At 47.9% G+C, this 27101-nt stretch overlaps 8 protein-coding genes across 8 annotated transcripts; 5 read left to right on the top strand and 3 right to left on the bottom strand.

Moving 5' to 3' along the window:
- Nucleotides 1-4: 4 nt before the first annotated feature.
- On the top strand, nt 5-2066 carry E1B28_000738 (uncharacterized protein; the record flags this gene model as incomplete). The annotated part of the gene is made up of 8 exons (XM_043146601.1): nt 5-557; nt 619-804; nt 866-936; nt 992-1186; nt 1258-1372; nt 1424-1606; nt 1657-1784; nt 1839-2066. The coding sequence occupies 8 exons, from the start codon at nt 5-7 to the stop codon at nt 2064-2066; spliced, it is 1659 nt and encodes a 552-aa protein (XP_043015304.1).
- A 267-nt stretch (nt 2067-2333) lies between these two features.
- On the bottom strand, nt 2334-4961 carry E1B28_000737 (uncharacterized protein; the record flags this gene model as incomplete). The annotated part of the gene is made up of 8 exons (XM_043146600.1): nt 2334-3114; nt 3191-3312; nt 3364-3495; nt 3550-3743; nt 3801-4591; nt 4651-4715; nt 4767-4795; nt 4853-4961. The coding sequence occupies 8 exons, from the start codon at nt 4959-4961 to the stop codon at nt 2334-2336; spliced, it is 2223 nt and encodes a 740-aa protein (XP_043015303.1).
- A 1555-nt stretch (nt 4962-6516) lies between these two features.
- Nucleotides 6517-7666, top strand: E1B28_000736 (uncharacterized protein). The gene is made up of 6 exons (XM_043146599.1): nt 6517-6661; nt 6714-6868; nt 6926-7034; nt 7087-7116; nt 7167-7241; nt 7297-7666. Exons 1-6 carry the CDS (start codon nt 6551-6553, stop codon nt 7594-7596), a joined length of 780 nt encoding a protein of 259 aa, XP_043015302.1. The 5' UTR covers nt 6517-6550; the 3' UTR covers nt 7597-7666.
- A 1608-nt stretch (nt 7667-9274) lies between these two features.
- Nucleotides 9275-13655, bottom strand: E1B28_000735 (uncharacterized protein). The gene is made up of 4 exons (XM_043146598.1): nt 13438-13655; nt 13188-13387; nt 10239-13130; nt 9275-10187 (listed from the first exon to the last, which is right to left on the bottom strand). The coding sequence occupies exons 1-4, from the start codon at nt 13629-13631 to the stop codon at nt 10087-10089; spliced, it is 3387 nt and encodes a 1128-aa protein (XP_043015301.1). The 5' UTR covers nt 13632-13655; the 3' UTR covers nt 9275-10086.
- Nucleotides 13656-13668: 13 nt separating this feature from the next.
- Nucleotides 13669-15188, top strand: E1B28_000734 (uncharacterized protein; the record flags this gene model as incomplete). The annotated part of the gene is made up of 2 exons (XM_043146597.1): nt 13669-14448; nt 14508-15188. The coding sequence occupies 2 exons, from the start codon at nt 13669-13671 to the stop codon at nt 15186-15188; spliced, it is 1461 nt and encodes a 486-aa protein (XP_043015300.1).
- Nucleotides 15189-15266: 78 nt separating this feature from the next.
- On the top strand, nt 15267-16452 carry E1B28_000733 (uncharacterized protein; the record flags this gene model as incomplete). The annotated part of the gene is made up of 3 exons (XM_043146596.1): nt 15267-15730; nt 15793-16035; nt 16088-16452. The coding sequence occupies 2 exons, from the start codon at nt 15267-15269 to the stop codon at nt 15983-15985; spliced, it is 657 nt and encodes a 218-aa protein (XP_043015299.1). The 3' UTR covers nt 15986-16035; nt 16088-16452.
- An 86-nt stretch (nt 16453-16538) lies between these two features.
- On the top strand, nt 16539-19052 carry E1B28_000732 (uncharacterized protein). The gene is made up of 6 exons (XM_043146595.1): nt 16539-16620; nt 16679-16746; nt 16802-16892; nt 16949-18284; nt 18337-18419; nt 18476-19052. Exons 1-6 carry the CDS (start codon nt 16573-16575, stop codon nt 18656-18658), a joined length of 1809 nt encoding a protein of 602 aa, XP_043015298.1. The 5' UTR covers nt 16539-16572; the 3' UTR covers nt 18659-19052.
- Nucleotides 19053-23115: 4063 nt separating this feature from the next.
- E1B28_000731 (uncharacterized protein) lies at nt 23116-27026 on the bottom strand. Its single transcript, XM_043146594.1, has 16 exons — nt 26554-27026; nt 26404-26486; nt 25707-26348; nt 25590-25654; nt 25376-25531; nt 25218-25310; nt 25095-25157; nt 24982-25034; nt 24892-24923; nt 24655-24833; nt 24576-24589; nt 24488-24507; nt 24349-24436; nt 23965-24298; nt 23780-23899; nt 23116-23725 (listed from the first exon to the last, which is right to left on the bottom strand). The coding sequence occupies exons 1-16, from the start codon at nt 26973-26975 to the stop codon at nt 23459-23461; spliced, it is 2631 nt and encodes an 876-aa protein (XP_043015297.1). The 5' UTR covers nt 26976-27026; the 3' UTR covers nt 23116-23458.
- Between the last annotated feature and the right edge of the window lie 75 nt (nt 27027-27101).

The following is a 27101-nucleotide window of genomic DNA, read 5'->3' as shown; positions in this document are numbered from 1 at the left end:
GACAATGACGATACAGGGCTGGACGTCGTCAAAGGCGATGACGAACTTGATATTAGCTCAATTTCCCACGGTATCAAGTAGCTCAACGACATCTATGACTGCGGTCAGACCCCCACCTACCCGACCTCATATTGCCATTCGTCCCTCAACGTTCGACAACAACGAATGGGCTGAGGATGACGCCTGGGATAGTACCTCGGATAATGGAGATTCTCCCCGTCCGGACAGCAACCTTTCTTTTTCATACACCCATCTCCATGCCCCAGATCCCAGTTCATACCCTCCTCGTCCTCAAATGTCTAATCCACCTCAATCTGAATGGACGATAATTCGAACACGGAATGCAAGGTCTAGTTCACCGGCTCAAGAAGATCCTGGTTCTCAACCATCGCAAGAAACTCCAGGAAGGGATGCAGACGTTGACAGCGACATGATTATTGGGGAGATGGACCCTGAACCAACCAACGACTCACGGTCACCTTCTGTACTTACAGTGTCAGCGAAACCGAAACAAACTGAGGGCACTCTACGTGAAAATCTCGATGAAATTGTGAACGGTGCCTCTCTTTTGTTTGATGTCATAGCCTTGTTGTGTACTAACCGTTGAAAAAAATGTAGACCCGTTGTACGGCGTTCAAAATCGAATGCAGCGTTCAGATCCGCATTCGTCTGTTGCCAGCCGAAAAACTAAGGACGCGTTCCCGAACCCTGAAAAATCTGCGAAACTGATGCGCGAACGTTCAATACGAACTAACCGTAGACTCAAGTTTGTCGATTGTTTATCGAGCCAGGACGTGAGCATCGGTACAGTTTTTACTTCATCCTTATAGTGATTTGATTTCGACTCAAACGTGTTGCTGGAAAGCCGAACTGCGAAAGTTAGCTTGGGCGGGAATACCATCAGAACTCCGACCTATGGCCTGGCAATTACTACTCGTAAGTAGTTCCATCATGGACCTGTCTTCCACCGACGTCTCATTATAGTTTTCAGGGGTATTTACCCCTTCCGAGTCCTTCCCGTGTGTCTACATTGGCGCGGAAACGAAAAGAGTATCTGTCATTAGTTGAAGTTGCGTTCGCTCGGGACCGTGACGGCCTAGATCAACAAATATGGCATCAGATTGAGATAGATGTTCCGCGGACGAGACCTGGTGTCAGGCTATGGATGTACGGGGCCACGCAGAGGGTGAGGGTCTTCCCTCAGTTTCACATTTTATTAACATAGTCCATTCACCTCCTCCATCCTGCTCGTTTTAGAGTCTAGAGCGCATCCTATATGTTTGGGCGATCCGCCATCCAGCAAGTGGATATGTTCAAGGAATAAACGATCTCGTCACACCCTTCTTTCAAGTGTTCCTTTCTGCGTATATTGGTATGCTACATATTTTACCCTCCCTGTCTGTGTTTTCTGACCACTGTTTAGATTCCGATACCGAAAACTTCGATCCCGCACATCTTCCAACAAATGTTTTAAATGCTATTGAAGCAGATTCTTTCTGGTGTCTGTCGAGGCTGTTAGATGGGATACAGGATAACTACATATTTGCACAACCAGGTATTCAGAGAAGTGTTCGACGAATGGCGGAGCTAGTGGCTCGTATAGATGGTAAGTGCAGAATCCTTCAGTAGCAAAGCTTTCCCCCCAACACCGTTTAGCTCCTCTCTATTCCCATTTGGAGAAGCAAAACGTGGAATTCATGCAGTTCGCCTTCAGATGGATGAACTGTTTGTTAATGCGTGAAATCACTGTTCAAAACACGATTCGTATGTGGGATACATATCTTGTAAGCTTTCCTCGTCTCCGAGTTACCCCCCCAGAAATCTCACCTCAAAGGCAGGCAGAAGGTCCAGATGCTTTCTCACAATTTCATCTTTATGTTTGCTCTGCATTCCTGGTCAAATGGAGTGAGAAACTCCGGCAAATGGATTTTCAAGGGATCATCATGTTTCTACAGTCGCTTCCTACCCAGGAATGGGGAGATCACGAGATTGAGTTGCTGTTGAGTGAAGCATTTGTTCTCAACTCGGTGTGGCATAATGCACAGAGCCATTTTAATGTAAAGTAGTCCTTAACGATTCGGAATGTGAGGTGTAATTGTTAGTCTCTAAATTCGTATGAAACACTCGTGATACGGTTACAGTGGGGGTACACTTCTATGAACGGAAATGGTGAAAAGTTATGTAGTCCAATTTGTGCCGTCAAGACTGTATGGTGAATGTAAAATAGGTAAATGTAAATGCAAGTACAGTTGTATGCTTCGTGGTACAAGTCTGGTGATGTGGAATACAGATTATTTGTTATGAATAATATAACTAGAGTTCGAAAGCAAAGGCTATGATAACAAGGTCGGGAAAAGTTCAAGTAATCCATCAGGACGATCTATGGGAGGATTCACCACATTGACCGTAGTATATTGCGGACGAAGTTTCATGAGACTGCTGATGCATTGAGCAGGCGCTGCTTGCTGTGTCCCTAAACACTCCCGTATACGATCAAGCCATTCTTTGACTAGCTGGAACCGGACATCGGGATTGACAGTTGGTCCTCTTCCCTTCCCCTCACAAAATGTGAATAACGAGATTTGACAGAGCCAATAGAAGGGAAGTGCGTCTTCAGCAAAAACCAGTTTCGTCGGAGACTCTGGACCATGACACTGGAGCGCCTCGTACTGCCAATTTAGTAGCCAATTGTGCAACGCGTTGCGCATAGTGTGAATGGCTAACGGTGTGTCGATTTCTGACCCCGTTTTCGTGAAGCATACGGGAAGACCGGCTCCGTTGTCCGTCCCACTGTCCACTCGGATGAATATTTGAGCCAGTGCACAGTGCACAAGAATGAAATGGCCAAAAGCCGAGGTATAAGTGGTAACCGCGGGTGGTCGTTGTTCTACCAAGCTAGACCAGGCTTGCTGAAGGTCAAGGCCCTTTAAACGACTTGCGGGAGAGCCGTAACGGGATGGCTGCTGCAAACATGCGTACCATTCCTGTGAAGTCCGTGCATTCCACAATGCAGGTTCACACGGGAGACATAGATTGGCTGACAGACAGCCAGTGGGCGGGGTGGCAAAGAAGATTGCCTGACAGCAATCATGTAGGTAAAATACAGACAACACCCTGCGGAGTGAATTCGTGAGTAAAAAAAAAGATTCAAAAAACAACTATTGGAGAGCCGGGAAAGGAGATTTCTCACCTCTTAGCAGTTTCAAAACGTACCCACTCCTGCCAGATGTCATCGAGAGATGAGCTGAACAGGAAGTCCACGGGAAACGACCATCGTAGCAACTCCTGGAAGGCAGGGCTTCGATTAACCATCTGCTAATGTATTATGAGATATGAAAACAATCGAAAATTGGACTGACTAACTGGAGCGATTATAGCATGATATATTGCGGACGACCGGCGCTGTTCAGCCGATTGATGAAATAGACCAATCGACTGGATCAAAACGAGAGCAAGAATCAGATATGTTTGTTGCATCGGGTCTGTTTGTCGAACCTAGATAACGAAGTCAATATGCAGTCAAAATCAAAATTGAGTAGCCATACATACAAAGTCCATGATTATTTCTTCTCGGCCGCTCTTTAAAACTTCGGTGATAAATTTTTCTGATTCTATGGTTCTAGCGTAGAGCGCCCCGCAAGCTTGCATTGCTTTGATCAAAACATCCGGCTTATCGTTGGCATTCCAGGAGGGTATGTGAAGTATAGGAAGTTGCGTAAGGAAGTCTGTAAGAAACAGATGCTCTAGGTTATATTTCAGCCTTTGCTGTCCTCAACAAAGACGAGTCAATTGTAACCTACGAAAGTTATCGAGCAGCGAGTTGTCTACCTTGGGTGAGCGAGGTTCATGACTATGCGGAGAACGGGTAGACGTTGGGATGGTTCTGACAGTATCAGGGTTGGCCAGAGGAGTACATTGTAAGAAGGGGAGCTGAGCGGCGGTAAGGGGAGGTACGTTCATTTGTGGCAATACACCACTATGCCATGTTTTATCAGAAAATGGGTACGAAGATTGCGGAATATGGGGAGGTGGACAGCTAGCAACCTCGACTGGCCAGCCAGGTTTGTAATATTCACCACAGGTAGAGAGTTCTTCGTAAAGGCTGTCCCATTCTGATGCGCTCAAGCCATCAATTCCTGCCGCGCACTCAGAATTCAGGTGCATATTGGTGAAGGGGATGTCGAAAAGTGCGCTTGTGTCCATTATATTTGTAAGCGACGGATCTTGACCCGCGAAATCAGGTAAACCCGCGGCTGTCGGCCACATATCGGCTGGTGATGAGCAAACCGATGAACTATCACAGTCCGTCCCAAACAAACTTGATGAAGAATCAGAGGATGATGAAGGCCTTCGTATGATGTCTGCATCGAAATCAAAAGGGCTTTTGGTATTGGAGGGGGGAAACGGGAAAATTGTGCAGTTCGGGATCCCAGGCGCCGGTGAGGCGCTATCTGGGACCTTCCGTGCCGCAGGTCCAGTAACGTATTCACACTCTATACCGCGAGATATGCACTTGGAACACGACGGTGTTTGCAAGTCGCATCGTGATTTGGCTTTTGCGCATGCTTGGCAGGACTTTCTGCGTGACCGACTTGAAAAAGGAAGCCTATGAGCTGAGTGCTGTTTGACATGTATGAACGGAATACTTACAACCCGCCGCATATCTTTTTGTGCCGCGTTAAGAGATCACTGCGGGTGAATTGAGAATTGCATAACTGAAGGTGCAGTGTCAGAATGTCTTCACATGTGAGATACAGACGACATACCTTGCACTTATGAGAGCGATCATTCGTATCTGACATAGGAGCGAAATGAGATACCTCTCCACTCGTCCAGTACAAGAGTCACTCACGAGAGCGCATATGGCGATTGAGATGTGTTTTTCGTGTGAATGTAGCTTGGCAGACTTCACATTGTTTCGTCGCTGCGCGGCGGATAGGAGTGGATGGGGGAGTTGACATTGAACCACGAAAGTAGGAGCTTATTCACAGACTGATGCCCTTGGGAATGTGGGAGCCGCAATTTTGAGAAGCTGGAGTTATAAGGACCGCCGGGTCAGGATATGATGATCTTCACTAATTATAGTCAGTCGCAATGACTTCCCCGAGGAGCACATAAATCCACCTTTTCAATTTCTAAAACTCAACAACGCATTGCGGGAGCTCCAGGGGAGGGGGGTAGCAGCTGCAAATCACCCAAATGATTGACACTTCCGAGATCGAAATGGCTACGCGTATACGATTTCCATGCGCAAAGCCTCCAAGGACGAGGGAAAACTGGAAAGTCCGCAAAAACAGGAACTACCCGAGTTGACGTTTGGCAGATATGAATGTAAAACACCGGATACGTAATGTTGAATAAACGTCATGCTTCCCGCAACCATAACTGGCTGAAGAGCGCTTGGGATGCGGTGGACGGGGGGTGGCGGTAAGAGTCAAGTTGTGCAGGTCATTATCGGACTCCCACGGCAGGACCAAAAGGTCTCGGGAGGGACCTGCGTAGAATCTATCAGCACGTCAAATGAAAAAGGTATTCACGGGAGTCAAAAACTACCGTGGCATTCGACGATTATTTACTTATCGCCAAGCTTAGGACCAAAACCACATCTCTAGATAGGCAACGTGATTCAAGGGCATCCGATGACATTGGGGTTTCATGAGCTGCTTGTAGTAGACAGGAGGGCAGGTAACGGCTTCGGCGGGGAACGAGAAAGATATCTGACGGTATTCAGTCCGTTTTCATGCGCACTTTGCCTAGGCGTTGCCAAATGCGAACTGATCCGTCTCTATCTGAAGGATGTAAGTAGATGGGAAAACGAGGACATAGGTACCCAGACGCACGCGTTCGTTTCCTTTGTAACGATGTTCGTTTCCAAAATGTCAAAAGACAAGATCTACACCCCTGACCTCCACAACATCGCAGCTCAGTCTGATGGACTTTGATTTTTCACATGGGTAGGATACTGGGCAAACGTATTTGATGACCCATTCTTCGGGTCAACCAATCCTGACCGTCTGGGGCTGCAATACCTTGAATTGTGCAAGATCCTTGGTCTTGACATATCAAGAGTGGCCTGATTTTCGTGATGAACACCCGGGTCACGATGGAAGGCAGAACGAATATTTGATTCCCGTTCAACTGGTACAGGGTGCGGTAAAACTTGCAAAAATAAAGATATAAGTAGCATGCATTCACTTGAAAGACGCACCTGAGAAAAAAAACTGGTCTGGTCTCTGTATGATGCAGATGTTCATCATAAGTCGACAAACTTGACGCGCAACTAGGAGTAAAACACCCTCACGACAACTACGCACACCTCAACAGCGGTATGATTTTGGGTTGGATACCCCGTTGTTTTAGTTTCCAGAAAAATGGAAGTCAAAGGAATTCTTGATTAGAGGGCAACGCGTAAAGTAGGTAGGTCGTCGTCGAGCGTAGAGGTCTTGGGGTGAACAGTCACGCGTGACACATTGCACCTGCACGTGGCCCATTTTGCAACCGGACCGGACCGTTAACGTTTTAACTCTCGGCGTCGTCGACGAACTGCGAAATGGCTTCTGATGTGCGGAGGTTTTTTTCTAGAGTCGCAAGAGCCGTTATGAAATCCTATCATGTTCGTCTACTTAACTACCACCATGACAATCCTCTCCGTATTCGTCCAGTAAGTTTACCACCACCCCACTGTTCCTCCCTATAACTGATCCTTCTTACAGTGGTTCGTTCTTTTTACGACGATGACGATGTTATCCCTCGCGCTGTTAGGGTTTACAAACTTCCATGAAGCTCTTCCTCTAAGTGACAAACTTCTCCGTTTCATCTGCTTCTGGGTCGCTACTTTTGTCTTTTATTTCATCGTCGACGTGGATGAGTTAGTTTCGTGTTCTGATGCCCCGTTTCTTCTATTGACTTTTTTTTAAAAACGCAGACATGCCAGACGGGTGTGGTTATGGAGGAACTCGGGAATGATATTGACTGTTTTCACTTGCCTATTTTGCGGAGGAATCCTGAGCGAGGTTGTGCAGTCTTTGCTTCCAGTTGCGTCCCAAACCTTATTCAAGAGTCGAGCCTAATTTTGTCTTCCTCTAGTTCAAGGAATTTGAATTTGGAGACGTTGCAGTGCGTGTCATTACGCTCCTATGAGAATCATCCCCCTGACTCGATCGCAGGCAAACTTGCTGGGTTCGACCATCGGACTTTACTCCGCTTTCCATCTAGAGCGATATTACCGACATAGAAGAGAAGTGCGTCACACTTGCAATTTTGCCTCTCAACCCCAACTAAAGGAAGAGCACGTAGATTGCTCGTTTGTACCGACCTCTGGATACAGATGAGCCAATTTCAGAAACCGACGAAGACTTAGATGCTGACGATGAACTCGTGCTCTCAGGCACTCAATTATTACCCTTGTATCGAACCCGTGGTGCGACAAGTACCGAAGCAAGCCCCGCTCAGGCTGTCGGAAGCTCAAAGGGGAACAAAGATCAGACTAAACTGCAGAATGTCTGGGACGAGCGGGAAGAACTTTTTGGAATCGGGGATGATGAAGAGGATGATAATAGCGGTGGAGTGCCATTGTCAAAGCACGGGAACACCTAAGGCGGGTTGACCATAATATTTGTAGCACATAATAAATAACTGTATCCATTACCTCTGACCGCCGTCGCTGCTCGGGTTTTCGCCACGGAGGCGCGGCCTATCTTGTCCACGGTCCGGATCGATTTTTGGACCAACCTTCACCGATCACTGTCGGCGGTCGCACACCAAAAATAGATCTGCCGAGTTGCCAATCTGACTCGATGCCGATTTGGACCGAAGCCGGATTTTACACAACTATGCCGACAGATATCGATGAGGGGGAAACCGCGAGGAGTGCGAACATTCACTTTTCTCGTTTCAAAGCTGGCAATGGGCTTGGCGATGGAAATGATTCTGATTGAAGACTTCAATGGAGGAACCCGCCCAAGCCTCGTGGCTGCTTCGCACCTTGCTCGCCCTCGGAATCTTGGCTCTGACACCGAGGCAGAGTCGCTCTGATGAGTGGGAATAGCAACTGTAAAAGAACTTTCTCAACATACTCATCTGTGGGCACCTTAGTGTTCAGAGAGAAACATCTCACTTCAGTCATCCAGATTATTTCTCGGTGAGAGCAAACAAAGGCAGAACGGGTTGACCCTCTGATCCAGACACGTCAACGCAAGGCTTCCGCAACAGTGGCGATGGCTCCTCTCCGAGATGGGACATTGACAATGACATTGACGCTCCCTCTAAACCTAAAGATCAAGTCCAAAAAGCCTGACATTCCGTAAGTAAATCGTGCATATGTGTTGATGGCCCTAAATCGTCCTGACGGCGGCGAACAAAGAGCTGTTTTCCGAGGCCTTCAACATCGAGATTACTCTAGCCAAGTGAAGTTCCGAACAAAGTACTCGGTCACTTTGCAAGGAAGTCAAACCCACGAGGGAAAGGAGATTTCGAGCCCGCAAGGTCCTCTAAGCCTCTCGTCGTCACTTGAAGAGGTCGGGCGTCGGGAGGGTCTAGGATCAGCCTACTCGACGACGGCGGTCATCGCAGCGCCTCAGCGGCGACAGCGGGACAACTGAGACTGAGATCCGCGTCCCCGCTGTCCCCAAAGGGGGAAGACTTTGTGTACATGTCATGTTACACATGAGCGTAAGTTGTATAGTAAAACGCGGCTTGGCATTTCCCTGAAAATCAGGATTTACGGTCTTGGTCAATGCAAGATCACTCTGGCATCTGAGCAATGGTGCAGGAGCTTGAAGATCTGACTAGATTGTTGAAAAGACGACCATCCCGGTGAAGTCAATCACAAGACTTGGAAAGACCTCGAAAACTAGGACGTAATAAAGGGCATATCTTGAAGTGATTGATGGCAAAGGGTGCGTTGAAAGACGAATCTGGACCTTGTGACCCGATCCTTGGATAGTGTGAAAGTATTGCGACCATGGGTGCCTGAATCAACAGCTACTACCCACAATGAAAGTAGTCTTACAATCCAAGCAGGTACAAAGGATATCAGGACGTCGTGTCGTGAAGATGAAGAGATTGATATCGCGCTGCTCGCATTGCGATACCACACTGGTTAACAGGGCACCGCCTATCAAAGCGTCAGAGAAAGATGAGGATGAGCAACGAGTCCCGACTCCGTCGAATCATGACCGTACCTTCGCAAGCTGGGCTTTGACATGTAGCAGTGACATGTGACAGCTCTGCGGAAACGTGACCGGACTCTGACGTCAGAAATTAGCCCTTTTCCCTTCTGTCCACTCCACCTACGCCTCTCTATCCGCATCTCTGAAATGTGAATTGCAAAGGATCTATTCTCGGTCGTCAACAGTTTAACAGTGTCAAACATGCATTTGAAACGTCCAGATGGCTCCTACTAGCATTACATCCACAGATTCAGATATAGCGATGTCAACGGTATGGAATATGACCCGCGGAGGTCGTGTGGTAGGCACTGTTGTCAGCGTCAGGCCTTTCCCAAAAAGTGAAGGCACCAGACGGGCTATCACGACCAAATCTGGGTTCGAGACACTACCAGCTACCCAGAACTACGCAAGTCCCGCTTTCAGTACGAAGCTTGGGCGCGCGACACGAACAGCGCGCTTGTTCGCTCGATATTCGGGATTCAATGTTCACCGCCTGATGTCTACCCATGATTAGACGTTCACCCTTGTTGCATAATTGGGCGGGAAGGATCTAATTTTCTATCAATAGAAAAGCTCGACCTGTCGTTGACAGCTAAGTGCGGCGACGATCCGGGGTCAAGTCGGGCAGCGCGAACAACTCTGTCCGTTCCCATCGACAAGAGCGAGACGGATACACAGCTCGATCCCTTGATGGTGTGTGGCGTGGCTGCAAACAGGATAACTACATTTACTTAGTTTACTACTCTGGGCGTGTACAAACTCAACAACTTTAAAGAGGATAAATCATTATAACGGAGACAACTGGGAATAAAAATAGGTTAATCCGCGAGCAGACTTAGAGTGATGAAAGAAATGTCTACAGAATCGAAAATCCTTGAAGTATAATGATAGAAGAACGGAAAAGGAAAGGGAGGTCCTAATGCTCAGCAACAATCTTATTAAAACTCCATCCCACAGGGGACTTGACAGCTCGTATAGCAAACTGGAGACCAGTGTGGCAAGCCCATATGAGAGATACTAGAGCAGACATCAGCCAGGGCATTAGTCGGAGCCAAGGTATACACTTACTCAGCAAAATGGGTATCCAAAACAGCACCAACATCTTATCCCCTTTGAACCCTTTCTTTGCCTTCATCTTCGGTTGATAACGGTAGGCAGAGAGGTCTTGTTCTGTTACATGGCTATTTTGGTATGAATCGGTTGTTACTCTCTTGCTAGCCGCGCTTCTGCTTGTCTGAGGGCCTAGTTCCTGTAAATTCTCGAACCTCGGTATCGATCCCGAAGGTTCTTCAACGCTATTCTCAGGCGTGGGACACCTTCTTTCTAGCTGCTGAGGTTGATGAGACTCCTCAGGTTCGGCACGAGGTGTATACTCTGGCGGTGCTTCCTCCTCTGCTTCTCCCTGTTGCCATGTGAGAAGCCATTTCTCCCATAACGCCTTCCACTCTCCCATCGTCACCGCTGGCTTGTCGGTATCATCCGGGTCTTCTGCTTGTTCGGTATTAGTTGCACCACCGAAAAGGGCTTGAAGCATCACTGGGAATGCCAACGGTGGTAGGGGCAAGTTGGGTAAGTTCACCGGTAAATACGGAAGAGCATGAGCACCAGGAAGGTGGGCCATCGTCCTGCTCAACATGTCGAGGAACGACAATGCCTGCTTCTCGTCGGGGCCTAAATCTCTAATCTTCTCCTTCTCATGGGCTTTCTGACCGTGGACGTCAGTTTCCGTCACTTTCTCGTTCGTCGGGAGGGATGGAGCTGAGTCAACTGTAGCCTGATCCTTCTCCTTACACGCTCTCCTTAATTGTCTCCTCTTCCTCACTCTATCTCTGACAGATCCGATCTCTGCATACTCGACGTCATCATCCTCGGCATCTCCCCACCATTCGTCTCCGTCTTCCACGACTGGCGAAAGATGGCTGTGCTCAGCTTCCGCATCCTCGATCGTATCCCTTTGCGCAACAACACCCTCCAGGACTTTACGCAAAATATCAGCAACAGCTTCGCCGCCGATTTCTTCTGCAGTCCTTCCAAGAGCATCCACTACCTCTCGATCTGCGCCGGCATTGAGTAATATTTTCGCACACTCTATCCTTCTTTCCCTGTCTTGAGGACTCCCACCAAGACGCAAGAAAGTGAAGTGAAGTGCGCTCATTCCATTTTTATCCCTCTTGTCTATCTCTCCATCTCCTTCCCATCTGTCAGAAAGGAATTGAAGCAATTTTGGATAGCCAACAAATGCGGCGAAATGAAGAAGCGTCTGACCGGCTTGTGTAGAGTGACGGAGGGCTTGGTGCGTCGACACCTTAGGGTTTGCAGAGGGCTCAACAGCAATATCAAGCAAAGAGAGGAACTTAATAACAAGCGACTCAAAGTCGGAAGTCGCGGTGAGAAGAGTACTGGCGACTCCACCGTTCAAAGTATTATCATGGGCAGTGTTCAATGAAGAGGAATTATTGCTGATATCGGCGCCAACAATCCTCATTGCAACGTTCTTTGCGTCCTCGATCTTCCCGGTCATCTTGAGACCTACAACTTGTAGCGCCAACTCCATTAACGCCCTGTCGCTCTCGTCAGAATAGGTGAAAAGTGTGGGTTGTTGCCCTTGCGCATCCTCGCGTTTTTCTTCGCCCCCAACTCTAACTTCGACTTCTACAACACCTGGCTGCGCCCGCGGTGGCAGAACACAGACCAGTGCATTATCACTCCATCTTGTGGTACTGGTAGCCTCGACTCCACCAAACACACACGTTAACTCGTTCACCAACGCCATATGGAAGTTCGCGCCTAAAACAGTTACTTCAATTCCACCATGTGTAGGACCGCACGAAGGAATAAGACGGTGAATTACGGGTGGGGGAGGTGAGGGTAATGCAGTAGCGTTCGGATTGTGTGGAAGAGAGGAAAAGAGTGAGAGGAAGGGTAGAAGATGATTGGTTGAGTTGGTAACTCCTTGAGGACTCGATGAGAAAAGGTCGGTGTCAGACATCTGTTCGTTGAGCATGGCGACATCAAGAGAGAGTGTCGGAGCTGGACCAAGGTCAGTGGGGGTTATCAAACCATCGGGCGACGATTCTGATTGCGAGTCCTGTGAATGTGAAGTGCATCCGTAGCTGTAGTTGAGGGACGGAGTTTCAGATGATGACGGTGGAGTCGCAGCAGAGATTTGCCCGAATAATGTCGCTGGAGAGTGTTCTGGTGGAGACGACATTTCATGGTCCTGTGTATGAGATACATCGTGATCGTAAATCGGAGAGGAAGCTGTGGGATCGGGAGAGGGTGCACTTGACAGAGATAAACTAGTTTCTCGGGATGAAACACGGTTTGATTTCAAGGAAGTGTCGTAAGGTGTGGCACGTTTCTTTTTGCTTGATGCCTTTGCTAAGTTGTTGGTATCCTTCGCGGTCCTCCGCTTTGAAGGTGCGGTGGCTGCAGGTGGAGTAGGAGCTTTCCAGCCAACCTGAGTTGAGTAGACGGTTTGCTCTTGTGTTTGATGTAATAGCTTCGCCGGATTTCCACTCTTATGATCATCCGTGATCATGATAGGTTTTGTGGTACCCGCGCCAACTACCCTGCCCATGTAGTCAACCAAGGTCAAGTTGACATGAAATCCTACTTTTTCCCTGTGATGACGACAGTAACATGTGATACGAAGTGGCAATACGGTAGTTCCGTTCGAGAAGTCGATCAGAGGCGAGCAGTTAAACTGAATGATAGAGGAAGGGTCTTCATGTTTGAATTTCGGGGAAGTTTTGGAAGGATCATTGGAATTGGAAATCGGTTGTGCGTCGTCAGCCTCGGAATCAGAGGGTGCTGGAGGTCGGACACGAGCAGCGATTTTTTTAGCGACGCGCTTGGCTTCGCGAGCTTGACATGAACTACAGCTGACGACGCGACTGCACGGCTCTGAAGCGCAATTCACACTGAAGGTGAGATAAAGAATGTCTTGAGGATCTGGGTCTGTAAATTGTGTAGTAGCTGCGGCGATCCTTGCGACAAAGCTGGTAGTAAACGCACCGATTCGTCCTTGTTTCCTCGACCTGCGCTTCGTAGCAGTTCCCTGTGGTAGTTTTAGGTATTTCCAGGAGCCCACCCGGTCATAGGATGTCGGGTCAGGTGAAGAGGTGGGATGGGCAAGGTCGATGGTGACTCTTATCTGAGTCTCCACCCGGGATTTAAGATTGCCGCCTGAAAGGTTCGGAAAGATGATTGGAAGGCTGGAAGAGCGTAAATGTATGTAAGATGAAAGAATATCTGAGCGACGGACCTGAAGCAGCTCTCCTTGGGAGGATACACAACCTTGTGAACTTTCATAGAAACAGGGTCGTATTTTCGTTGTAGTGGTGGAGGAGGCGGAACAGGTTTGATTCCTAGCGACATTGGCGGGCAGTAATTTGCAGATTTGTGATTTTGCTCGTCGTCATAGGCATCGCTCTGGATGATGTCGTCGATGTCGAGCATGGTGAGAAGAAAGAGTGGACGAGCACAGCCACGTCGCATGTCCAAGTTACCCTCTACAGTCAAACTCGTCTTCTACGGCAGCAGATGTTTAACGGAAAAGATCGTCAACGTCGTCCTCGATGCTCCCTTTAAGACAACAGCAATCTCTCCGTTTTATTCAGAATTTCCTCTTGATGTGACTGTTCAACAGGAATATTCCTATCAACCTCCACTTGATGCCGACATCGCTATTTGTGTAGTCGACCCAGTCTCTGGATCGCCTGCTCCGACGGTGTACAACCCTAATACTATCCTGGTCTACACTTCCATACCAACGACGTCCTATAGACCACCGCCTCATATCCGTACCAAAAAGGTGTTATTCATCGATCCTGGTCGCGCACGTGCCGGTCTCGACGCGATTCGAGCCGACCCGTCGTCATCTGCTGCAGTACAAATTTATCGACACGATTTTCTTGGTTCTCGTGCCGGCGACATATTGCGGACATTGAAGCAATATTTTGCGGAATCGCCGACAATCCAAGCGATTCGGAAGCGGAAGCAGCTAGGTCAACTCGTGGTTGCGGAGACGGAGGTCAATAACCTCCTAGATAAAGTCTGCGACTTGCGTGCATCCGTGGAAGAAGAGAAAGAGAAAGTCATCAAGGAAATCTTAGGTGGCGGTCGCGTTCGACACGCTGTAGCCCAGGCCAAGAATGATATTACACCTTCGATGGATCGACTGACCTGGTGGAGGATGATATGGCGCGTAGACGAAATTAGCAACTATGTACAAGAAGCTGTTGGGAGAGCTTGGTGTCGAGGATTAGAAGAGCATGTAAGGGACACGTAACTTACCATTTCCACCATACTAACAAGAAGTTGAACTTATGCTAGTTAACATTCTATTCAGGCAAGCTAACCGATCTTCAAGAACGACTTGAATGCCAGGCGTCTTCTCTTTTACCCTCTCAAGGTCCACCCTTTTCTCCTACCTCAAATGCCGTACCAACGCCTCCCTTCAATGTTATCCGTAACCTTCTGCAACAGCAATCCCGCCTTCCTTCATATGGCCTCCATCCCGGCTCCATGACATCTCCTCTACGTATACGTCTCTCTCAACTTGCAGCACCAACAACGGAACTTCACCTTACAGGCCAACGGGCCACACTCGGTATGAGTGCTTCTGTAGCGTCCGCAGTCGGATTCACCTGGGCTGCATGGCTGGCTACAATAACCACTTTTCATCTCCCGTTACTCGGGACTATCGAATCCACCACAGCACTTGGTCTTGGTCTACTCTCGCTCACAGTTGGAGTCCGCATAACTCAGTCTCATGTGGAAAAAGCCAAGAAACGTTGGTGGGCAGACTTTGATCGGGTTTCCGAGGGGTTGGATAGGGACGTACGAAAGGCAGTTGAGACAGTGTTGGACGAGAAAGTGTTCGTTGTTGCGCGGAAGGCTTGCACTGAGATTGATAAATGGGGAAAAGAAGCTAAAGAAGCCATAGAGAAAAGCAAGGATGCTCTTGAGACTGACAGCCACAGGGAAGAGAGTAAAAGGACTGCGCTTGAGTAGTTAATATGTATTCTGTACTTTAGTGCTGAAGCGCTGAGTCCTGACCCGACGAAAGCGGTTCCTTACGTAATACATTCCATGCAGTCCAGTGTCTTGGACACGAACCACCATTATTGTCACGAATTCGAGGGTATTCACAATTTCAGAGACATCGGACGTGTCGTCAATCATTTCCTAGAACTCAGACCTTACCAAGGACGCATTCCGACACTAAAGGAGGGCTTTTTATTTCGTTCTGGAAGGCTTGACCAAGCAACACTCTCTGATCTCCGGAGACTCGCGTCAAAATCCAACGATTCGGATATAGGTTTTGGCCTGAAAACTGTAGTTGATTTACGGACAAAATCTGAACATATTCAGGCCGAGAAGAAGCGAGAGAAGTTGAACAAACGGGAAAACAGGACCTCCAGAGTCGACGCCGAAGAGGAGGCCGTGCTGCTAGCTGATGGTGAGGAAATGCCTTGGGAGACCATCCGCATCCAATTTATCAGTCGACGCTATGAAATGCAGCTGTTGAAGGAGCTGGGTTTTTTCCGGGCTGTGTGAGTCATTGTCTGGAAACCGGTAGAATGCTTCTTTATCGTCACTGACCCTGTTACTCCAGCCTGTTTCTCCTCCTCATGCTCTTTCAGTTCCGCATGAAGGCCATACGACTCGTCGGTAGTTATGTGCTCTCTTCAAAAGGGATGGTCGGCCTCAATTTAGATATGCTGGAGTTTTGTCAGGAGGAGATCCTACAGGTGACCTCGCTTCCGTGCACTCGTATTTGTGTACTTGATTTCATTCCAGGCTCTTAATCTACTCAGTAATCCACTCTCCTATCCCGTCCTGATCCATTGCACCCAAGGTAAAGACCGTTCTGAGATAATTACCATGCTCGTACTTTTTGTGCTCTTCAGTCGCACAGGAGATGAAAGGACCCGAAGTCTCGAATTCGATGCAGTAAAACACGACTACACACTTTCTTCAAATGGGTTGTCGAGAATTTACCAGTCCATGCTCACTGAAGTGCGCGAGATTGGTATGACTAAACACTATCTGGAGGCCCCGGGAGCTGTGGTGGATGCCATTTATGACTACCTGACCGATAGGTATGGGGGTCCGGAGGGGTATTTGGACGCCATCGGATTTGGGGAGCAGAAGAGGGAGATATTGCGGAGAATACTGATCGCCTAGCAGGCGTCGAATGAAAAGATCATAGGGTTGACAATGATGGTATACTTGAGCCTTGAATATATGTATGGTCTCCCATGAATAAATCAGCTTTGACTTCTATCGCGATCTGGGATTTGGTGGAGGCCTTGCTTTCCCACGGGGTTCTACTGTATGTTTACACGTGCTTGGTTGGCACGCGTTCAACCTTTACTTACACGACTCCTGCACGATGAAACGAGTGGCAGAGAAACAAATCACCAAAGACGGTGACTACGATGTCTGTTTAATCCTCTATTCTGTTATGAGAGTTTTGCATTGATCTCGACTATTCGCAGGATGACGATGAAGCAGAAGAGCAAAGAGGATTCCATAAGGCAGATGAGTCGGTACTCACGGAACGGAAGTGCGTTGCGGGAAACATAGCAGTGGGCGTTGAAACTAAGTACTTACCTTCATAGGATACGTGCTCTACCGAAGAGGGCCAAAGTCGGCACTACCTTAGATTCGACTTCTGTTGGAAGTGGCGCGACGACAGAGGAAACCACACCGGTACTTATCATCTGTGGTGATGTGTATTCATGGTACTTATTCCTGCGCGTCGGCAGAAGCCTTCTGGCTCTACCTTTGGATTATTTGCAGGCTTCGGTGCCCCAAGCGCTACGCCATTCCCTTTCAATCCTTCAACACCCGTCTCAAATTCTCCTTCAACGGGTGCTTCACCCACCGCAACATCTACAGCAAAAGCATTTAGCAATATTGCTAGTGGAGTCACAACCAACGGTACCTCCACCACATCTCAAAATTCTAAGTCTTCGCTCGCCGTGCAGCCTACCATTCCCGATATCACGTCTCACTCGACTTTGGGAAAAGAAGGTCCAGCTGTAGACTATTATAGATCACTTCGTGGCCTTAATGTGTCATTTTTGTCGACAATATCGAAGGCGGTAGAGGACGATCCATTTGTGGACGTTAGTGGTCTGCTAGAGCGTTACAAGTCTCTCAGGATCGATATTCAACGAGAGCATGACCAAAAGACCTTAAAGTCTTTCACCACCTCCACTATTCCATCCTCGTCCTTCTCCAGTAAGTCGCCGACTGCGATGCCCACTCCCCCGTCCTCGTTCATTGGCTTCAAACCTTCTTCGAATCCATTTACCTCAACCACTCCTGATGGAGGCTTCATACCAACTCTCGATAACGCGACATCGAAATCATCCTCTTTTAGTTTCCCAAGCTCCACGACGCCTTCTTCAACGTCGAAACCCTCCTTCCTTCCATTTTCCGCTCCAATTGGTGCCACTCCTACAACGGCACCTGCCCACGCGAACTTCTTCAAAGACACTTCGAAAACCACAAACGCCAACCTCTTCGGGAAACCAGAAGATAGCTCTACGCAGGTGTTCTCGAGTTCTACCTCCCATTTCGGTGGTCCTGGTGAAAGCAATATTGCAGGTAACTTGTTCGGAAATCCTTCAACCACTGAAAAATTCGCGACACCCTCCACACCTCCTCCATCTGGAAAACCTACCCTTGGTGCTTTTGGTGGGGCATTCGGTACGAAAACGAGTCCTGGCGGGGGAAGTATCGGTAATCCCGTCGGTTTCGGTTTTGGTGCTGGGACCACCACCACTCCATTCTCATTTGGCGCCACGTCGGGTGGGGGTTCTACTTCTGGCGCAGGCAAGGGTTTTTCCTTTGCAAGTTCCCCTGCGACGCAAGGTGGCTCTGGAGAGCCAACCCCCACTGTGGTGGAAGCGGATTCAAACGGTCATCAGTCGCAAGGGACTGAGGATAGTGCTGTGACAGGTATGTTTGGCCCTAATCCCCACGATGAGGAAGGGGAAGGAGAACAGGATGAAGAGACGGTTCACTCGGTCAAGTCGAAGGTTTACAAAATGAAGAAGGATGGTGAAAAGACTTCCTGGGTCGAATTGGGCACTGGTACGTCAATTATGGATCCCCTGAATAATAGGTTCTAAGCTCTCTGGAATAGGCATCCTCAGATTGAAGAAACACAAGGTGGGCGAGCAGAGGCGGCTGTTACTACGTAACAGCAGCAACGGGAAAATCAACATTGTATGTTCTTTTCTTCCCCTACTATAATCATTATCACTGAGTTGTAAAACTTTAAGAATTTCAATCTCTATCCTGGCCTTAAGCCCTCTCAGTCCCAGAAAGTCGTTTCTTTTGTTGGACACGAGGCTGGGGTTGCCCAGACGTACAGCGCTCGAGTGAAGACTGAAGATCAGGCCATAGCGCTCAAGGATGCATTAGACCGAGAAATTGCTTTTGTCAAAGCAAAGTCTGCCGAATGACAATATCTTTACTTGTTCACCCTCAATACATGACTATATCGCGACGTCGTTCAATATCCCATCCCATATTATTCCAATTGTAAACTGCCATCGATTATTTGCTACTTTCGATCCTAGCAACCTATAAATCTCGTGCGCACAGAGAGCATAGAAGACAGCAACACCAATGACACCCTTCCGTCCATTTTTTCAGTAAATATCCGCTCGTCAGTCCGAACAGCCGCGCGGCTTTGACTACATTTCTCATTCGAAATTGAAAGAAACCATCAGTCTTTCATGCTCAGAGCTATATGCTCGGAAATTGGAATAGGAAATCTCACTGGTGACCGCCAACGACCGACTGGTAACTCCCCTTTCATTGTATATGTCGTCGTTATTTCCAATGACAGTGACCACGGCTCAATGTATGAATCATTCTCACAATACTTCCGAACTGTCCTGCAGCCTGCTCCTTTCTATAGATACGGAGGAACGGACCTTAATATCGTTCTAGTTTCCGACATGACGGAATGAAACCACCGCGGGGATAATTTGAATTTGAGTCGAGAGCTGGAGCAATGACCCTCATGCGAGGATCCTCTCAGAGGGTCGACAAACTTCAGTGACGTCTTCCAGGGAGGGTTGGTGAGTGTCAGTGACTACTACGTTATACAAGACAAAACTTGGGGGCTGCCATGCCCCCAGGTAGTTGGTGACTTGTAAGTTGTTGGTGACTGTCCAACGAATCTCAGGGGGTAACGGTCTTGTAGATCTTTCGAGTAGGATAACGTCGTTTTGGTTGATGAAACAGCAAGTGCCACTGACCTCCAAGGAGGTTGATGTATGATGGGTCGTTGTATTATCATGTACTGTCGATGTACTTATCTTGAGGCTTTAACAAGCTCCGCGTGAGTTACTGCACGCACAAGTGGTAAATTATAGTTCGGCCCATGAGTGAATGGGAAGTTGTCAGACCGTAGAGTCGCATTCCCGGCTCGTGGGAATATTTCTTCCGTCTATGACCATGAAAAAAACGTACGCACACCTGCGTTGACCTATTGATGCATCAACGTTAACATTCAATATTCAATATTCAATATCCAACACATTCGCGACGTCTCGGTTTGTCATATCGTATACCTGCAGTTCCATCAACGGGACTAATCGTAGCTCCCAACTTAGGTGGCTGATATCACTTAAGCATTTCAAAACGATTCCCTTTCTCGCTGGACGTATAGGTCCGTCTCCCGATATCGCTGGAATCTGGACTACGTTTTACTATCTCGTGTATTCCGCGAGGTGGTTGAACACAATTGAAGTTCGATGGGAAAAACTCCAGAGGGGGGGCCGCATTCTTCGAGGTATGGTTGCTATTTTGGCCGACGAACAACGTGGCTTGAGTATTAATTATATCTCATAGCTTAACTGGACTGCTGAAGCCTCTCTTAAGGTTTTGAGTAATTTGGATCTGATACCGGCGAAGGAACTGCCTCTAGGCTCTTCGTCCGTCCTGAAATTACTCCTTCAAGTTGTTTTGTCGCTCCGCATTTGTATACCGCTCGCTCGGGAAGGCCCTCTAGAAGCCAGGGGGTTTTAGACACAACGTCAACCTCCGAACGAGTCTTGTCTATTTATCGTCTATTTTAGAGACACGCCGTTCCACTGCACTTGCATGGCAAAACGTTAAAAAGAACCGAGGGATTCTGGGTGCCTTGAACGGCATACCAGGAATTGAGGACAAGGGATGCCCCTCTCTTCGATGACCCCTCCGCATAGGCATGTACAAACGTGGTATTGTTGGATAACCCGAACTGCCCACACAGAGTTGCCGTATAACTCTCATCATCTGTGATTGCACACCGTTTGCAAGAAAAATTGTGTGGGTAAACAGGTAAAGCTTTTACGCCAAGCAATCATCACTCACCATCGATCATCATCTAGTATTTGACGATGGAACAAAACACGAAAACGAGGAATTTCTCGTCACCATCTGGATCCATCAGCTCGGACCGTCTACCATAGTTAGGAAGATACAACCCACCAATCAAATGGAAAGACCTAACAATCTCCTCAATAAAACCGCCACGAGAAACTTGCGCTGTTGACGTTTCCACCTTCATAATGCCGCTGCTTTCCAGGCGAACGTTCGTACGCTTTTTACCGGATTGGTTAAGGAGACATCGTTGCAGGGGCAACCCACTCAAATAGAAACGCTCGGGCGTGATGGATCCTTTGTGTATCTGTGCTGTATGGCTGGAAAGTCGATCTGAGGTCAGTCCTTGAGTTTGGTTTGGTTCACGGGGTATGTGCACGTCATACTTGTCAAGCTATTTGTCCTGCAGAAATTCGATTTGGACGACGAGGAGTACATCAAGCAACCACTTCTTCCATTCCCTGTCTGCTTTAGAGTGCTATCACTTCATGGGAAATAGTATAAATATACCCGGTGATACATTTTTCCAACTCCTCGGTAAGTCAATACTGTTCCAAGGAATCCTTCAGATCCGTCCCCAATCTCACCCTGCAGAACATTTATCTAGATTGCGAAGTTTTTGCTTTGCTCGTCACTTTATCACAAGGGACTCTATTGGTATGACGTTTATATCAATCATCATGTTTCTTCCACGCCTTCACTACTCAGTACGCAATCTTACATCCTCGCACACTCATGTGCCTTTAATTTCAACTGGTCTTTAAAAATGGAAACGGCTGAAACCTACTGCAAAGCTCACATCATGACTCAACGGGTTGAGGGAACTATACCTTACTTCCTCGTGAGATGACTTATTGTATCAGGCAATATCGATCCACGATTTGTCTGTGAATCCTGCTCGTCATGGGCAAACGTGGATAAGGTTTGTTCACGACCGACCAGGCTACCATCACTCATTCATGAAAACTCAAACATAGTAATCTGTACATTAATTATCCAACAGTGCTTGAATGTCGGACGTGAAGAAGCGAGTCCGATTTGGACTTGAACCGTTCTGTTTAACCGGAACCAGCAGTATGCGTATACTTCACCAAATACCAGCTTTTGAAGCTGGTCATAAGGTGCCAGCACAGTTCTAGATGCAACGCCACGGAAAACATTGGCACCAGCTCTCCTATGGAGTCCCTCAAAACCTAGAAGTCCATTGGCGTACGACGCCTGGTGTGACTGACCGGTCGGTAAAATTAATTCGATTTTGATTGATAGAGGAAGGCCCGGCCAATATCCACTTGATTGTGTCCACTGGGTTTGTCATTCATCCGCCAAAAGTAGCTGAAATAAATCCGACTCCTATGAAGGCAATAAATATGGCCTCCAGAGACCCTGTCAGTAGCGTCAGTTCTGAGAGCACGACAGGGTCGAGAGTGCATATGACAAAATCTGATATTACTGAGGTATCATGAAATAGAGACCACGCCGATGAATCGTGATACCAACAATTGAAATCCCAAATCCATGCCAACGATTCCGTCGGACTTGAAGGTTTTCGTATACGCGTCAACAAGTGCGTTGAGATGTCCTGACCCTCTTTTGGCGGTCGATCCGTGTTATTTGCAGGATTCGTACGTGAATTGAGCGAGTAAACGAGAATGGAGAAAAACGACTCCCGCCGAAGGGCCAGACGCAACGTAAGTTCCTGACATCAATCGCATGTATCCTTCGGATTTCCATTCGGATTTATTGAACACGAAATTCAGCGCTTGTGTTGAAGATAACAGTTTACATTGGCAACATTTCCTCTCCAAAGCGACACGACGCTCTGACGCTTTCATTGATCATTGGGCATAAGTTCTGCTAAGGGTGACAACACCTTTGCACGGAGTCGCAAGTCTTCCCTGTTTGATCTTTGACTTCTCCTAAATGTCGAGCTCTCAAGGAGTTCAATATGGCAATGTACCATCTTGTTTTGATGCTGCACTAGCAGGTTAATTCTGACCATTGGAAGACTCGCCGATGCAGCAAAAGTAACGAAGATCGAATACTATACTAACGTGAATCCGGTCCCACACCTTCGGACTGCGTCAGTGATATTGTGTCCCGAGACATGGATAAGAATGAAGTCGAGTTCCGCTGGACGCTACTGATCTCGTTTACTGACGACTGGGTGGACGCTGACATGGACAGCTGGCGTGTTCAAGGCAGAGGATCTGTACGCACTGCGGGTTTCCGTGCACCAAGTTGTCAGCGTTGATACTTAAAAGTTGTTGAAAAGCACCAAGTACTGACCAAGCTGCAGGCACAAGTAGTATATGGAGACATCGGCGAAAGTCTCTCTCAGAAGTGGGAAACTCAAGGGTTTAAATTGTAATGAAGATCAGAACCTCAAAGAACCAACGAACCGGACCGGATGGAAGGCTCGACCCGGCCCTAGGTCGGAAGCAAGACCAAGAGGCTGGCTCTTAAGATCTTCAGAAGTCAGTGCACGGCATAGTATCAGGAAACAGGGCTAGTGGAAACTTTCGGTGTACGTAGCACGCCGGGGACGGAGATGAAGTAGCAACATACATTCAACCTGAAATACAAAACAGATTATCCGATAATGACAAATGGAAACACTGACAGATGAAACGATACATGAACGTAGGAAAGAAAAGGCGAAACGGGTGTAGTAAAAACAGCAATATATTAAGTAGATCCCAAGATCGAGTCAGACAATATGGGATGAATCGATGAACAAAAACAAGAACATATAATTTCGGACAAAAAAAGAATGAAGGCGAAACCTCAGCGACAGACATTGACTAGATCGTGTAAATCGGCCACACGCGACAGGTCTCCACAGTGTGCAGCGCAATCGGGATTGGTCCACTCGTTCATATCGGGCATGATTACATTGAAATGGCACGGCCTCTGCCAGTTTCTCGAGACACACGTATTTTGGACCGTCCCCGTATGGTCTTCTGTTGATCGGCATCTTGTTCCCGCTCAAAAGTAAGGTCTGCTCGCGCATAATTGAGCGGCCTTGGGCTTTTATGAGTGAATCCCGCAAACGCCAGTGCCTTGCGTACAGCAAGAATTTCTTGCCCGTGCACTTTGTCCTTGAGCATTAGATCTCTCGTTGCTTCTGGTGGTGCTCCGTTAGCAGGTGCCAATGGCTGTGAACCAGTCAGTCGATGATTAAAGAACCGCCGCCTAAAAAATAATCGAACCTCTGCTGGGATATCAGAATCGAAATGACGGGTGTCTTCTGGATGGCGAAGCTCCGGACGATATGGGGCGGAGTAGCGGTGAATACTTGCCCAATCGATTCCCCTGAACCAAGGATGTGCCTGAACCATAGGTTTAAGATTAATTGGTGGAATTGTGGTCTAGTGAAGTCCCTGAAGCGACATACTTTGATGAGATGTGCACCATCTACGCCGACAGGTTCTGGACCTGGTAGGAAAGCGCTCCTTCTAGGTGAGTGGAAAGACGAAGGGAGTCGAGATACTGCCCCTTGAGAGCCTAGTCGGTCTTCAGGTTCACATAGTAGTTGTTGTATCAAATTCACCCCGTCCCGCGACACTTGACGTTCGGAGGGGAACCTCAACGATTGTTTCCAATTCAATATTTTCGTTCTAGTTTGGTGTCGCTGTAAGGGTACCGAGATGTTGTCAGTAACTCGGTATGCATATGGCCAACAAAAAAGCGGAAGGAGGCCCACCGAGTTGCTGACGAAAGGGGGAAAGCTGAGAGCAAAGCATCAGTTAATGTATGGGTGAAGTGGACAATGCATTACCCGTAAAGACACTCAAACATAATGACTCCTAGGCTCCACCAATCGCAAGAATAAGAATAACCGTTGCCGCGGATTACCTCGGGAGACACTAGGTTTCTTTAGGACACGAGAAGGTTGGAACGACGACGCAAGGACATACTGTAGGAATTTGTTCCGCATCTAAAGAAGGGTTCGCAAACGTCGTTAGTTCTCGTTGTATAGGGGATGTCGGGAAAGCGGCAACTTACACGGAGTATGCCAGCTAAGGAAAGGAACAATAAAACAAAGGTCAGAAGCTTCCGAGGTTGAATCTGGGGATGGTGGAACCTTTCTTCGATTCTTCTCCCTCCAAGTAAATAATCCGCCCGACCCATCACCATCACCCATCAGTTTCTCCACTTCCTTGCGGTCCATGCGCCTCGTTCGTTTGTCGTCAGCAATTCCGTTGCTGTCTTCCAAGTCTATGCCGTGCTTATGTAATAGATGAAGTCGCTGTTGTTCGTAGTCTGCGGAGAGGCCATTAGATGGAAGTAGATCTCGGGATTCAAATGAGTGATTTGGTACATGAAGTATCGTGCGCCCAATGGAGATCGGTCCTGAAGAAGATCTGGTTTCAGCATCACATTACTCGCATTCAAAGGATCATACACCCACGCAAGACCGAAGTCGCTAAGTTTGATGTGCCCTTCTGGGTCAAAAAGGAAATTCTACAAGCGAGTTCAGTAAAGTTAAAACACAAAAGACAGGAAATGCGGTATATATCTCACGTCCGGCTTAATATCACGGTGAATGAACCCATGTCTGTGGCACGATTCAATAGCAAGTACCATCTGTCAATAGGAATGGATGTCAAATTCTGGAGCGAAGCAAACGGAAGGAATGAACCTCACTTCCGCTATATAGAATCGAGTGAATTCTTCATCAAAGACATCTCTTTCTATCAGTAGGTTCAAGAGATCTCCACCACCCATATATTCCAGAACCTAAGGGAAAAGAGACCGAAATGAAATCAAGATGATCGCACCTCATGTTTCATGTGAAGACGAACCAAGTACAGATTATCACGGTCCTGGAAACTGTAATACAGCTTGACAATCCACTCTGCTCCGCCGGGAGAAGAAACTAGTGAAGCCGACTTAAGGATATCGCGTTCTGCTCTGACATGGCCTTCCTGGCCTTTGCGGAGCATGTCTACCTTGCGTAGCTATTCAAGGAGAGTCATCAGTCCATGGTAAATGACTAGATTTTGAGGTGACAGTTACTTGTTTCATCGCATAAAGTTGGCCGGTCGTTTGTTCCCTTACGAGAGAGACGACACCAAAAGCGCCTCAAAGAAAGGTATTAACGTATGACTTCGAGCGAAGCAGAGGGATCCCAACCATGTCCGATCGTCTTGAGGATAGTAAACGCGGAAACATCAACTTTGCGTCTCTTTTCGCGGAGATAATCAGTCTCATTCTGCCTCCAGCGTTCTCGAAGTCCTTCCCGATGAGCATGACCGAGTTGCATCTCCTCCATGTCCCGTTCCATTGCTAGCCTCCTTTGTTCTCTGGAAGGAGCATGGCGAAAAAGGGGAAAGTATAGATTTTCAAAATAGATTCTGGCCGAAACCGCCTTCTCCAGGGTGGCTAAAGATGGTATAATTGGTGTGACTTGTCGAACAATGTCCTGGATAGGTATCTGATTTGCATTGGATGTTCCCTGTTCTTGATCTTCATGCTCTTGGATCACAGGTTGTTGTTGCTTGAGGCCCCCGCCCCAGCGGATGGTGGAGTTACCGGGCCGCCCTGGTAGACCATCCGCGATGGATATTGGTCTGGTGCTGAAGTTTTCTCTGGCGGCGGTAGTCAAAGTGGAGGTGGTGGTTGCACTGATACCGTTAACAACCCGGAGAGGACCTAGAATGCCGGCGTCCATCGGAGTCGCTTCAGTAGGGTGGGAAGGAGTGATAGGTTGATTTAATGCGCGGGCCTCATTATTCTGGCGGATTCGATTTTTAATTGGGTTAGCCCAACGGGGATCTGGCACGGTTCGGTGTGAGCGAAAGATGAAACGGGAGATAAGTGAAACTCGAACCTCCAAGCTTCCCTAGACCGTCTGGACCCCATCGGGTCAACAGAGCTTCCGCCTGATCCGCGTCTGAGGCATGCACCAGATGACTACATTGAGAAGAGAAGGTTGAGGGGCTGTTCGTGGTTCAGCACAGTAAAAAGGAGGGACACATACACAAAACCAGTCGGGTTTGAAACCATATCTTTACTGATCCTTCGTCCTTTCCTCGGTACGAGACTGAGGGGCGTAGAAGCAGGATAAGACGGCCCTCCTGAGATAGCGCCTGCAGGGGCCATATCTTCATAGCGCGGACCGGCGACGACAGTTTCCACTGGTGCTTGAGAATTGTTCCAGAGTAAACGGGAAGGTGATGGAGTAGGAATCATAGAGAGAAGATCGTAGAAGCCCTTGTGAAGTAAAGTTCCAGCAGGCAAAGCAGAGGAAGATGGCTGATCGTAAGCATTATCTGGAGCATGAGAAGAGTAATAGGGGTTGGTAGGATATAGATCTGTGGGCCGTCCTAAAGGGTAATTTGAATATTTGTTAAAGCCCTTAGATGGGGGTGTAGGAAGAGGCCTACGGCCGGAGGAATACATGGAAAACTGAAGGGAATATGGACTCGGAGAAGGAGGAGATGCTGAATAACCAAAACAGGAAGTATATCGTCACTGTGTGACATTGGCACGTGTTCGAGATCTCTATGTCGTAAACACTTGACGATA

The sequence above is a fragment of the Marasmius oreades genome, chromosome 1 (assembly GCF_018924745.1).
Source record: "Marasmius oreades isolate 03SP1 chromosome 1, whole genome shotgun sequence".
Lineage (NCBI taxonomy): Eukaryota > Fungi > Basidiomycota > Agaricomycetes > Agaricales > Marasmiaceae > Marasmius > Marasmius oreades.
This window is presented reverse-complemented; position numbering and strand designations above follow the sequence as displayed.